Source organism: Salvia splendens, chromosome 9 (genome assembly GCF_004379255.2).
Source record: "Salvia splendens isolate huo1 chromosome 9, SspV2, whole genome shotgun sequence".
In the NCBI taxonomy this organism is placed as follows: domain Eukaryota; kingdom Viridiplantae; phylum Streptophyta; class Magnoliopsida; order Lamiales; family Lamiaceae; genus Salvia; species Salvia splendens.
Window position 1 is genome coordinate 11,594,243 of NC_056040.1, and position 14,333 is coordinate 11,608,575.

Here is a 14,333-nt window from a genome sequence, read left to right on the forward strand (position 1 = left end):
TTATTTTTTAATACTATTTGTGAGTATATTTTAGTTTTATAATATCATTTGAACCTTTTATTTCACCTATTACCATTTTCCGTATTCATTTCAGGAAACATAGTGTACTTTTATGCATACTATCATACTCCTTCCATCCACTAATACAAGGCCAATTTTGACCGAACATAAGTTTTAAGAAATTCAATAAAAAATGAGTAGAAAATGTTAGTGAAAGGTGAGTCCTACTTTTATACAATATGTTAGTTTTATAATGAAATATGAGTGAGATAAAGATAGTGGAATGTGAGGTTAATTACTAATAATACTAGTAAAAAAGTGAATAGGACATTTATTGGTGGACAAATGAAAATGATAAAATGAGATGTTTATTGGTGGGATAGTATGTATTTTATTAAAATAAAAATACCTTCGAAAAGAACATGGAAACCAATTCTGTAGTTTTTTTTCTTGTGACGTTTAAATAAGACGTGTCAATGTAAAAGAAGTAAGTACAAAAATCTAAAGTAGAAACAAAAAGATGGCAATCTCATTAACCAAATTTTAAAAAGGATAATTTAATAAAGTAAAAAATATTAGAAATGGGCCACTCACGACATAATTTTTAGAGAATTTAACACGCCCCCTCACGTGTGGGCCGGAAAGGGATCTTCACCAAGTCGATGTGGGACAGAATTTTTAGAGAATTTAACACGCCCCCTCACGTGTGGGCCGGAAAGGACATCGGTCTTCCATCACGTGGGTAGACAATGCAAGAGATAAGAGAACCATCATCGATGTGGGCCGGAAAGGACATCGGTCTTCCACTCGTGAGGTAGATAAGAGATAAAGAGAAAACCATCATCGATGTGGGCCAGAAAGGACATCGGTCTTCAACTCGTAGGTAGATAAGAGATAAATAGAAAATCATCATCGACTTGGGTCCGCTCTGATACTCCTTAAAATGACTCATAAGGGGGAGGGTTATCCACACTTATATAGATTAGATGAGATCTTCATTAAGTCGATATGAGACAGAATTTTTAGAGAATTTAAAAAAATGATAAAAACATTAAAGCTTTACAAAATGTTAGGTGCAGTCCTATTAAGCACTAACTTATTACGTGTTAAGTTGCATCGACACCAAAAGTTTTTCTGTTCTGTTTGTTATTTGTCCTAACCAATCGATAATCAATAATTACGTGCATAGAAGAAATCGTGACAACTTCATAATTTACGTGTTCTTCAAATTTGTCGTTTCACGAATTATTTGTTTTTTTTTGTCATATCGCAATAGACATTTATAGATCTTACGTATCAGAGTTATATACATATAATTTTATAGTACTATAAGGCAATTGAAAACTCCAACGTAAGCCAATATAATTAATTGTCTTATAAATTCAAGCACAAAGTACTGTAAATTCAATTCAGGTTAATTATGCTACTTCTAAATAAGGTGCAGAATGTTAGAGCAGCTTGAAATTCTTGGATTGATCCGAATGTCCACTAAATTTATAGGTTAAGGTGGTGAATTTTTTACCCAATAAAATCACCATCCAATGAACTGACTGACAGATTAGATCCAAGTGTAACTATTGTCTATTCTTCGGTTTCATTTAACAATAGTAAATTTTACAGATATGTAGATAACTATACATAAATATTAATCTTCCATTTATATTTAATAGATATAGTATGTTATAATTTTATTAGTGTAAGTGAAATAAAAAATATTATGTAATTATGAATTTTAAAATATACCTTAAAATTTATTACTATTATTATTGTTTCATTTTAATTTTACAAATATTAAATTAGATTTTCAATATCAATATGAGGCCAATAGATGGTATTCAATGTCGAATTAATTTTAAGGACCGAACTATATATCAAATCTCAGCCATCCATCTTTCTAATCTAGTGGATAAAATAAATCAAACAAATAATTTACTTCATTTTATACAGACTTTATTATTAGATTACTTTACTTCATTGCATAAAGACCGAACTAAAATGATTTTAAAATGAAGTAAGTATGTAATTTCTAATAAATGAATTATATTTTGGTTCGATAGTTTTGCACTAGGAATTAGTTATGTCTATATCACAAGATTGATCACTCATCATTCTTAACATATGACATAGGAGAGTATGTTAAAAGATTTGAATTTACGTATATATTTTAGAAGTCAAACAATTAAATATTAATTAAATTACATATTAATTTTAATGTTAATAACCAAAAACCTCAATATGAAAGATTAAGATTAACATCTCTTGATATAATATAAATTAAACACGTATTGATCAAATGAGAAATTTTGTACACCAAAAATAGGAGTAGTAGTAGTACAATATTAAGAAGAAACAGCAAGAATTAACCATCCCTCTATCTCTTTTGGATCACCTTATATAAATGGCCCCCTCACGCATTAAAAAGGAAAGAAAATGGCGTCGACGGCAGAAGCAGCGGCGCCACCGTCTCCACCTTCATGGAAGACGGCGGTGCCGTACCTATTCTGCGGCTTGGCAGCCATGCTTGGCCTCATAGCCTTTGCACTCTTGGTCTTAGGCTGCTCCTATTGGAAGCTCAACAACGACCGCCGCCAAAGAAGGAGGGTCGTTGAATCACAGACCGGCGAAAAGGCAGCGGTGGTGGTGGTGGAAGAGAAGTACCTGGTGATAATGGCTGGAGAGGATAAGCCAACTTTCTTGGCAACTCCGTCCACTTTTATCATTACAACAAAACATTCACATTCACTCACATAAAAATGGATTAAGGAATTGTTGTAAAAAATATGGAGTGGTGTAAAACTATAAATACTTTTTTTAAGAATTACATGTAATTTTGTCTTCAATTGTATATTGTTGTCTTTAACTACACACACTAATTTTGTACTAATAACACTCTATTTTTATTGCAAACTTTATGTGACTATTGAATTGTGATCATATCACCAAATATAGTGTTGATAGTTCACAGCATGTCAAGACACATAAATGTGGTTCTGCCAGCTAGTTAAATTTGGTTATTTTGATGACTGGGGAAGTGTTTGGTTTAATTTGTTTTTCTGTGACTTTCAAAGTGACTATTGATTATTGCTTTGGTCTAAAAAAAAAATTTTTACAATACAAATTTTAATGCATAATTAATCAAATAAAATAATAAAAATTAATTTGAAAGTTATGAATATAAATAAAATAAAATTTGATGGATAATAAAAATTAGACTATTTTAATCAACCGAAAAATAATTTGGTTTGATTTTCCCCCTTTGAGGCTTTATGAATATATATATTATGATTCGGCAGAGTTCAAAACATCCACCCACGACAGACGAATATTCATATCTTTTTGAAGATCAAATATCCAAAGGCCAAAGCATCACAGTTACTTTTGCCAATAAGAAGAAGCAATTGGGATCCTCCATTATTATAGTCCAATCTTATATTTCATTTATTAATACTAGTAATTAACACATAAAAATAGTAGTAAGAGTTTGTAATTTAATATTCATATAAAAAAATATTAGTACTGCATTGTAGAAATTCTGGAGCCCTACGGATTAATATATGTCATTCATCCTAATTTCTAACTGTACAATATGTAATATTCATACAAATTATTTGTGTATAATATATAGATAGATGACGGTCATATATTCCTTCAACTTCAATAATTGATATCTGATAAAACCAAATTTAAAGTTGCTCTTATTATTGCTGCTATAAAGGAATGACAATAACATTTCCTTACTCATATAAAGTTTAGATATTCTCTCTTTTTTCAAAGAAATTCGTTGAAGCTAACTTTGTGATCTAAAAAGTTATTTGTGCTTGTGGCCGAGATTCAAATCTAAATATTTTACACAATCTTATTATTATTGTATGCAATAATTATAAATCGATAGAGTATTTGAATATGGACCAATACTTATACACCTCCAAATGTGATCGTAGGAATGTATAATGACATAATTTTTCATTTTATTCATTTTTTTTATAATTAGTATTTTTCATGTTATAACTGAATGTCCTACTAATAAATAAATAGCCAAGAAACATACTTTAATAATTCCCAAAAAATTGAAAACATCAAGAACACGAATGCAAAATTACAAAAGATCAAATTAACCTGCATCCGTTACACCCCAATTTTCCAATGAATAAGAAATAGGAAATGAAGGGCAAAACATGATTTACTTGATTAATTAGTTCTCACTAAAAAATATCTGTAATAGTAAAAATTAATGGGCTCCAATAATTAAATAATAATATCGGCCAGCAGTATATTCTGAATATAATAATTGGGCTCTCGGTTTAATTTAGCCCAAGTATTTAAATGGCTAAACTCTTGATATATTATTGACTCTAAAATTTGCGGCCCTCCAATTTAATACTTACCGAATATAATATCTTATCTGAATTTTTATACGAAAACTTTTAAGGCTCCATCATTACATTCTTATGCGAATATAATATCGGTTTAATTTTAATCCACTTTAACTCTATGTGAATTTTAAAAATGTGAGAGAAAGTTGGCGGGTAGTAACTTTTTGTATATTTTCTTTTAAAAAACCAGAGCACTTAAAAAGATAATCAAATAAATATACACGATATTTATAGTGGGACAGAATGATTATAAAATTTGCTTAGTGTTGATTTAGTTGGCCAAACTTTTAGTAATCCACATTACCCTTTTAAATTTCAACACGTCGGCTTGTATCAAAGGAGATAGGCGAACAATAGGGGTAGCTCCTTTGTATTCGATCACCACCTACTTCCATCATTAAATATATCTTTTTCGAAATATATGTAAGAGTAATGGCCAAAACTGGTCCTGAATATATGTTCATTTTACGATTTTGGTCATAGACTTTATCTTTTGAATTTTTGCATCCTGAACATTTAAACTCGGATCACAATTGGTCCTATACTAACAATTTCGTCAATTTTTAAACGGTTTTAACCCGATTTTGACCAATTTTGATGGTTTTAACAGTCTCATTCGAGTTAAAACCGTTTAAAAATCGGTCAAAATCGGGTTAAAATCGTTTAAAAATTGACGGAATTGTTAGTGTAGGACCAATTATAATCTGAGTTGAAATGTTCAAGATGCAAAAATTCAAAAGATAAAGTATAAGACCAAAATCATAAAATGAGCATATATTCAAGATCTTTTGACCTTTATTCTATATGTAATAGTACTATATTATATCATCTATCGTTATTTACATTGACAAAACACTAATAAATTAGTATTTTATAGAATGGTCAAATTTGGAAGGTCAACCATTCGACTTCCAACATTGCTTTATGGAGTAGTTTATAGAATGAATCAATTATAAAAAAAATGCCAGCTATAAACAGAAATAAAAATAAAAACTACTACTCCATGTTTCGCAAAATTTGCTACATGTCTGTTCTTAATAGCATAATCATTTGATTAGTAGTAATAACCAAGAACAAATATCGTCTGTAAAATATGACAATTTACTAAATATAAATCAGGTCAGATCGATGCAGTCTAATTCAAAGAATTTTAACTTTAATATTTAGTTATTTTAGCACAAAAATTGTTTTGGTAATTATACTACTATAATATATATACAAACATCATGGCATGATGTTAATTAGATGTAACCTAATTTATAAAATGCAACTGAAAATTCATATTATTTTCACACACATCACACATACATTAATCCAATTAGCTAAAAGAGTTTCCCACTCGTTTTTTAAAGACTTTCCCGATAGTTCTTGAATAAGAATTTGTTTCATTTTCTATAATTTGAATATGATGAAGTTATTTAAATTAATAAGACGTGTTAGTCAACAGCAAAAGAATTTGTATATTTTAAGAAATACTAGTATTATTGGTAAGTCATGGGTGCTTAGGGCCATGAAAGTCGGACACTACAAGCGACAAGTCAACAATGAGTTATGAGGAAGAAGAAAATTATGAGCAATTTTATTCGTGATATTATTTTTCATTATTTTTTCATCTTTGTCCCTATCAAGCAAAAACCATGTGTGTCCATGCGTACTCATGAGTTAGCCGTAGAATCGATCGATTCCTCCCCCAACCTCGGCTAGAATCAATCGTCCTTGCTACTACTAATCTAATTTCAAAATCTCATATCAGTGAATTCATATTAGTAGTATCGTCCTTGCTACCACTGATCTAATTTCAAAATCGCGTACCGATAGAATTTATATTAGTAGTATCTGACTTTCATGCCATTAAAATAGATGTCATATGATTCTATTACACCCCTTACTCTATATATGTATCGAATAAGTGGCGTCAAAAAAAAATCCGTTCACAACCGTTAGCTCGTGATCAGGGCTTCAAAAAAAAAACATAATAAATACACCCAATAGCAATTTATATTTATTTCAAATTCAATGCCCCAACGCGAATAACTATGATCAAAAGAGTTATCCGATTATTTTAAATTAATTTTGAAAAAAAAGAGCCCCCAACCAATCAAACTCCAGATACAGATTCACTAGTCCATCTGGCCATTCCAGCACCCACCCTGCCAACAATAACATCTTATCTTCATGTTGCTAATTGCTATATATAGAAATAAGTAATTTAGCAATATTCCTTTCATTCTATTAATCGAGTCAATCTTGAGACACTGAAATCGAAAAGCCAAATCTATTTCAAAAGTCAACTATAACTAAACAACTTGTTTATTTATTAATTAAAAGAAAAGAAAAGAAAACAGAAAAACCTCATTCAACAAAAAGTAGCTGGGCTTTACGGTAAGCAGAGACTAGAGAGTTTCAATACAAAACTACTAAAAGTCTAAAACATTTTATGAGCATTTAAAACGAGATTAAATTAATTTCCACAAAATCTGCCATTTGAACAGATAATCAGAAATCACTATCACTAGAATGCGTCGATTCATCTCTCAAAACGACGTCGGGACGATGCCGTAACCTGCACCAGCGATAAGATTGCCGGAGACGAAGCTGAGAATTCCGTCGATTTCAGCCTCTGAATCGGTTCTCTTTGCAAATCTGCCTTTAACTCTCGGCCGCGTTTCTGCGTAGGCCTTCCTTGATGTGTAACGGATCGTCTTCTCGAATTTCCTATTTTTTCTCTTCTCCTTATACCGTAATACTCTGGCTTCTCTGTCCATTCCGGCCGCCGCCGTTACGATCGGATCGGAGATTGAGCTCAAGGTGAAAGGATAAGATGTTTCCGCGTTTCCGTCTGGCACAAAGCCAACCTCCATTGACGATGACGAAACCTGGAGATTTTGAGATGAACAATTAGGTCAATTGATTGTCTAGAATTACGATTCGATCGTTTAAATTAGGGATAAGAGGTGTGAAGGAGTGATTACGCTGTGGCTGAGAGATGCGGCGGTGTAGCTGTTGCTATAGGAGGTGATATTGGATCTCGTGAAGTCGATGTCGAACCGATTAACCGGCGATTGTTGGTGAGATAATTGAGCTGAAAGCGGCGGTGCCGCGGTTGTTTGTACGGGGACGAGACTGTCACCGTAAGGCTGCGAGCAAATCCGGTAACTGTCTAAACCGGAATCCGCGAATAGGAATTCCACCGGTTTCAAACCCGGCGTTTCCGCCGGCGGCGGCGGGAGTTTGGTTGGAACGATCGGGTTTGTTGAGATCCACGAATCGGCGATACAATCGTCTAATTTCCGATTGCCGATCGAATCGGCGATATAATCGTCTAATTTTTTATTGCCGACCGAATCGGTGACCCGAGCGTCGTCGAAGATGGCGGTAGTCGACTTCATCAGTTCGGACTCGGCGGTGGCGTAGAAGGGAACCACAGCGGCGCGGTCGTGGCGCTGCGCGAGGGGATTGGCGGAGTGGATGTCGCGGTCGCAGGTGGCGCAGAGGGCGGCGGCGTCGGCCTTGCAGGTGAGGGCGGCGGGCGCCTGCTCGCAGACGTCGCACATCCACACTTTCCCGTGGCTCGCCGGCGCCGCATCGTGGAGCTTGGCGTCGCACGCCATGCACATGAAGGCGGAGTGCGCGCGGCAGAACAGCAGCGCCGCCGCAGACTTGCAAAAGTCGCACGGCTTCGCCGCCGCATTCCAACCCGCCGGAAAACACCTGACGCCTTCAACTGCATCTAGCGTGACTCCCATTGGTTTGATTTCGATATCTCACACTCACACACACACACACACACTCTGTTTCAATCACTCTCTAAAATTGATGAGTAGGCGTGACAAGTGGTGTTGATACCTAAATTGGGAGTGTGTTAAATCTGTATCTAAGCTGTGGTGAGGAGAGAGAAATTGGGGGGACACGTGGATGTGTATGAGCCGCGGAAAAGGTGCTAGATTGGAGATAATGATAATTGAGAGAGAGTAGTTGTCAATTGTCTGTGCCGACGTAGGCCCCACCGCTTTGAACAATCAAATTGGCTTCTATACTTATCGATTATAATACTTATCGAATTTATCGGTCTTAAGGGCATCCACAACCGTGCTCTTGCCAGCGGCACGGTTGTGGGCCCGGACGGTACTATTCATGCTTGTTCTCTGGCAAGAGCACAACACCCACAACTGTGCTTTTCCGCAAGGACGAACACAATTAATTTAAAATTCAATTAAACAATAACATTTCCATAATATTAAAATTCATTTAAAAACCACAATAAATATTACAAATGACAAATAAAATTAAACATTACATAATTAAAATCCTAAAAATGAAAAATTACATAATTAAAATCCTAAAAATTAAAAATTACATAATTAAAATCCTAAAAATTAAAAAAACCACTACTCGTTGCCGAATTTCGCTCACATGTGGTTGATTAGGTCTTCTTGTAGTTGATTGTGGATTCGAGTATCGCGCATTGTGTGTCTTGTCTCGATCCTCTGGCCAACCGTCGTATGCTCGCCTCGGCGTGGGGGAGACCTCGCTGTTGAGCTTCCGGCTTCGTCCTCGTCGTAGAAGCTAGCCGCCCTCGGCCCTTCGTCGGCTATAATCATGTTGTGTAATATAATACACGTGAACATGATGTCGGCGATATTATTCACGTACCACAGCCGAGCCGGGGCCTTCACAATGTTGAATCGAGCTTGAAGGACCCCGAAGGCTCTTTCGACGTCCTTCCGCGCTGACTCTTGACGCTGCTCAAAAAGAACCCGTCTCGGGTCGTGCGGGTTGTGGAGCGTCTTCACGAACGTCGACCACCTTGGGTAGATACCATCGGCGAGATAGTAACCCATGCGGTATGTATTTCCGTTGATGGTGAAGTCGATCGCCGGTGCTACACCATTCATCACATCATTGAAGAGTGGTGAAAAATAGAGCACGTTCAAGTCGTTGTTGGATCCGGCAACGCCGAAATATGCATGCCAAATCCATAGGCGATAGTCGGCGACCGCCTCAAGGATAAGTGTTGGGCCGCCGCCTTTGTGACCGCTTAAGTGTTGCCCCCTCCAAGCAGTCGGGCAATTCTTCCACCTCCAATGCATGCGGTCAATGCTGCCAAGCATTCCGGGAAAGCCATGGACTGATTCGTGAAGACGAAGCAACCGTTGGCAATCATCGATGGTGGGTGCCCGAAGGAATTCATCCCCAAAAGCAGAACGAACGCCCTCGCAAAAATTCTTTAAACAAAGGATTCCAGTGGACTCACCGATATGCAAATATTCGTCGAAGATGTCGGCCATTTGCCCAGTAGCGAGTTGTCGGATGGCACACGTACACTTCTGCAACGCCGTGATACTTTGCTCGCCGGCTGCATCTACACCTGTTTGAAAGTATTCAACACGTGCGGACAATGTGTTGACAATTCGCATGAACAAGCGCTTTGACATGCGAAAACGGCGCCTGAAGTAATCTGCCGGAAACCGCGGATGGTCGGCAAAGTAGTCGGCAACGAGCCTTTCGTGGGCTCCCTCCCGGTCACGATGGATGTAGCGGCGATTTGATCTAGTGCGTTGAGGAGGATGAGCGGGGGTATTCGCCGCGACATATGCTTCGTAAGCGGCACGATGTTGTTCGTAGTATTCTTGTTCTTCGCGCTCCGCTTCCGCCATGAGATGAGTGAAATCCATTTGATGTTTTGAGTGAAGGTTGAATGTGTTGATAGTTTGTATAAGAATTATGAATGAGAGATGAATGAGAGATGAATTGATGTGATAAATGAGTGATGAATGTGTGTATTTATAGATGATTTTGGGAAAAAAAATCAAAAAAATCAAAAATATTCAGAAAAAACGGGAAAAAAACGGCCATATTTTTGGGATTTGGAAAATATTTTTTTTATTTTTAGCATTATTTATAATTAAATACCGATTTTTTTTAAAAAAAAGTTTGAATGCAACGGCTACGCCGTTGCCCAATCCCGTGCCGCCACGTGTGCGTCCGCTGGCACGGACGTGCTCGATACATTGAGCAGCGCCGTGCCAGGGCGCGAGCGCAGCGGCGGCGGATGGCATCCGTGCCAGCAGCGCGGACGGCGGTGGCGACGGACGCCACCGCTGCGCATGCTCTAAGCAATAGAGCATCTACAACGGTGTCGTCCGTGCCGCTGGCAAGGACGTGCTCCGCCGCCGCTGCGCTAGCGCCGCTGGTACGGCGCTGCTCGATGCATCGAGCACGTCCGTGTCAGCGAGCAGCTGACGTGGCGCGCAGCGATTGGGCAACGGCATAGCCGCTGCCTTTGAATTTTTTTAATTAAAAATTGGTTTTTAATTAAAAAAACTGATTAAAAATAAGAAAAAAATATTTTTCCACTTCCCAAAAAAAATGTATCCATTTTTTACCATTTTTTACAACTTTTTAATTTTAATTTTATATTTTCCCCCCAAAAATACACATTTTCATCTATAAATACTCTCACTTTCACACCCAAAAATTCACACCACACTACACAATTCTCATCTTCATTCTCACATATTCATTCTCATCTTCATTCTCCCATATCCATTCTCAATCATTCTTCCACTCCTACAACATAACAATGTCCGGCCAAGACAATAACCCCCGGTCTCCCACGGTTGGAACCCCGAATGGTTATCTTCACAACCGTTTCCTAGTCCAGAAACGGAATATTCGCCCCCTCCTCAAACCCAAAGTTCGGGCTTTCCGGGTGGCTACCGGCCATACCCAATCGACTACCAAGATGCCCCCGAAGGGCAATGCGGGTGGACACCCGAGCCTAGGCAGACCGCCCCCTCCCAAACTCCGACTCCTCCTACTCTCGGTGTCAGCACACCGTACACTCCGGCGGAGATGGATAAATTGTTCGCGGCGTACTTGGAAATCTCCGAAGATCCGGTGGTTGGCACGAACCAATCCGGCGATCACTTTTGGTGGCGCATTGCTCGCCGGTACAATAAAAACCGGCCGTCGGGAACAATCGAGCGTAAAGCCATCTACCGAGCCAACGAAGAAATTGGCAAGTTCAATGGCTATTTCCTCCAGGAAGAGCGGTCGGCGGGGAGCGGCCGGAGCAAGGTCGACATCATCATTGCCGCGATGAGCACCTACCAATGCATGAACTACAAGCCATTCAAGTACCTCAACGTTTGGCAGGAGACGCGGACGCACCCGAAGTATAGGGGAGGCATAACATCCTCCTCTAGCGGCTCCTCCAAACGGTCAAGGTCGGTATCCCTATCCGACGGCGGCTCCGAAGAAGTGGCTAGCCAACTCGCCGGAGCTAACTTGGGTAGCCCCGACGCCGGCCCGAGCGGTTCCCAACGCCGACCGCAAGGAAGGAAGAAGGTGGCGGCCAACCGCCGTCGCGCCGCGGCTGCAACCCCCAATGCTCCCGAACCCGCTCCCGTTCCCGTTCCATATGCGCCACCTCCACCCCCACCAACTTGTTGTGGACCCTCTTGGCCCAACTCAATATGTCCGATAGGTCAACTATGACCCCCTCGCAACTTCGATTGCATAAGGCCATGATATTGGCCTCCAAAGACAATTGGGGGTAGTGCCGCCGGATGAGTAGTCTTCCACGGGGGTATTTTTAACTTTTAATTATGTAATTTTTAATTATTAGGAGTTTAATTATGTAATTTTTAATTTTTATGATTTTAATTATGTCGTTTTTATTTTATTTGTCATTTGTAATATTATTTAGGGGTTTTTAATGAATTTTAATATTATGGAAATGTTTTTGTTTAATTGAATTTTAAATTGAATTGTGTTCGTCCTTGCGGAAGAGCACAGCTGGGTGTTGTGCTCTTGCCAGAGAGCTGGCAGAAAAAGTGTGGTCGGGCCCACAACCGTGCTCGCTGGGAAGAGCACGGTTGTGGGTGCTCTTAGCAATGGCGCCCCCTATGCACCGCCATGTCATCTTTTTTATCCTCCTACCATTCTACCTGCAGTGGGGCGCCCTATAGGTTTTACTATTGTTTGGTTAATTAATTTAAATGTTTTCAAAATATATAATGCAAATTAATTAAAAAACGCAACGATTAAATAAAAACCGGCGAAGACTGCAATGATTAAACAAAAGTTACACGATTCAAGTTGGCTAATCTACGAAATTCTCAACTTTCGGCGCAGCTCATCGATCAATCCCCGGAGGTATTCGGCTTTGGCGGGGTCCGTACACTTCTCGAGGACCTTGTGTGTCTGCAACAACGTCCGCGCCGTCGAGGCTGTTGCCAACTCCACATACTCGCCGGCCGTCGGGGTCGGGATCGGGATCGCCGTCGCCGTCGCCGTCGCCGTCGCCTCCCCCTTGTTCTTCGCAGCCTTAACGCCTATGGAACGCCGGGAGGACATCGGTGTGCTTGAACTCTCATTCTCCGCGTACGTCCAGTTGAGGTCCATCAGACGAGTTCCGCTTTCGCTGCTCGTGTAACCACCAGCTTCGGTGGTCTTCGTCCTCTTTGTCGCACCGGTGTGGAGAATCCTGCCTTGGAATTTCTGCTTGTCCCTCAAGAGCGCCCAGATGTTGAAATGCTTGAAGTCACCGTACATGGACTGGTACGACAACAGCGCTCTATCGCGCACATCGCTCAAGCTCTCGCCGCTTCCCTGTTCCCTCGAGCACTTCTCGTACTCCGCCGCGAACAGGTTGACTTGCTTCTTCACCTGGTCCCAGTGCTTGCGGAGCTGCTCCCTATGATGCTTGTACGCGCTCGACGGCTTCGCCTCATTGTAGCGCTCGGCGATGCGCTCCAAGTACGCAAGCTGCTTCTGGTTGTTTGCGAATACCGGGTCCTCCGAAATATCCACCCAACACCTCGCCAAGACGAGTGTTTCATCCGGTTGGTAGTTCGTCCTCCCGGGGGCGTACTCTTCATTCGTTTCCGGAGGTGGCACCTTGTACGCCCGGTGCCGGATCCGCTTCTTTCTGGCAGGGGCGGGAGGGGGCGGCGGGTCGGGTTGGCGACGGCTCCATGTCAGACAAACCGTACGAATCCGTACTGAATTCGGGATCGTACTGTGCATTGGCGTTGAACGACCGATATTCGTTGGGTTATGTACCCGGCCAACGCGCATCACCCCCAAACATCGGACTATTGGGACTTGAATCCATTTCGTAGTAAATGTGAGTTTCGAGAGTGAAATCGTGAAATGAAATGTTACAAATAAAGGTGGGGTATGGGGTATTTAAACAAAATTTTCGAATTTAGCATTAAAAAAAAACGTGTGCCATCGGGCGCACCATCGTCCGCGTCGCCCACAATGGCGCCCGATGGCCTATCGGGTGCACTTCTACCGCGGATGAAGCATAGGGCGTGGGCTTAGGGCGTCGCATCGTCCGAGCACCCACAATGGTGCCCGATGGATGCGTGCCATCGGGCGCCCCATTGTGGATGCTCTTAGGGAGGTATACATGCAACTATTTTCAGCTGATATTTACTCTCGGTATTAGAGAGTGAGTTAAGCCTTAGTTTTATTTTATCTTTATAGAAGTTTAATTTTCATTATTATCAGATAAGCATATTAATTGAACTTTAATTTAGTCATAAATTTTCCTGAAAGTAGATTGTAATGGAAAAATTGCTAGTCCGTGAGTTTGCATCTTTTTTTACTGCAATCACAACAACTGCATTTTTTCCTTTACAAAACTCTTTAACTTTTTCCCTGCAATTTGCATCTCTAGAATATGATAAAAAGTTCCACCTTTCCTTTATTTTCAGAATGTATATACTATTTAAACAATGGGTAAATTGCTTCAAAAATCGTCAACTTTGCACAAAGTTTGGTATTTCCCGTAAACTTTAAAAGTTGCATGAAATATCATGAACTTTACCGGGTGTTGCAAATTTCCCGTAAGACCCGACCCGGTACATTTCCGGCAAAAATTAATCCTACGTGGGTCGTCGGAGGAATGACATGGCAAAATCTCCGGCAGAACGATAAAACGACGTC

The 14,333-nt window shown here is 39.8% G+C and overlaps 1 protein-coding gene across 1 annotated transcript; it reads right to left on the reverse strand.

Moving 5' to 3' along the window:
* Window positions 1–6,667: 6,667 nt before the first annotated feature.
* LOC121748904 (zinc finger protein CONSTANS-LIKE 5-like) lies at window positions 6,668–8,223 on the reverse strand. Its single transcript, XM_042143467.1, has 2 exons — window positions 7,346–8,223; window positions 6,668–7,249 (listed from the first exon to the last, which is right to left on the reverse strand). Exons 1-2 carry the CDS (start codon window positions 8,117–8,119, stop codon window positions 6,908–6,910), a joined length of 1,116 nt encoding a protein of 371 aa, XP_041999401.1. The 5' UTR covers window positions 8,120–8,223; the 3' UTR covers window positions 6,668–6,907.
* Window positions 8,224–14,333: the final 6,110 nt, after the last annotated feature.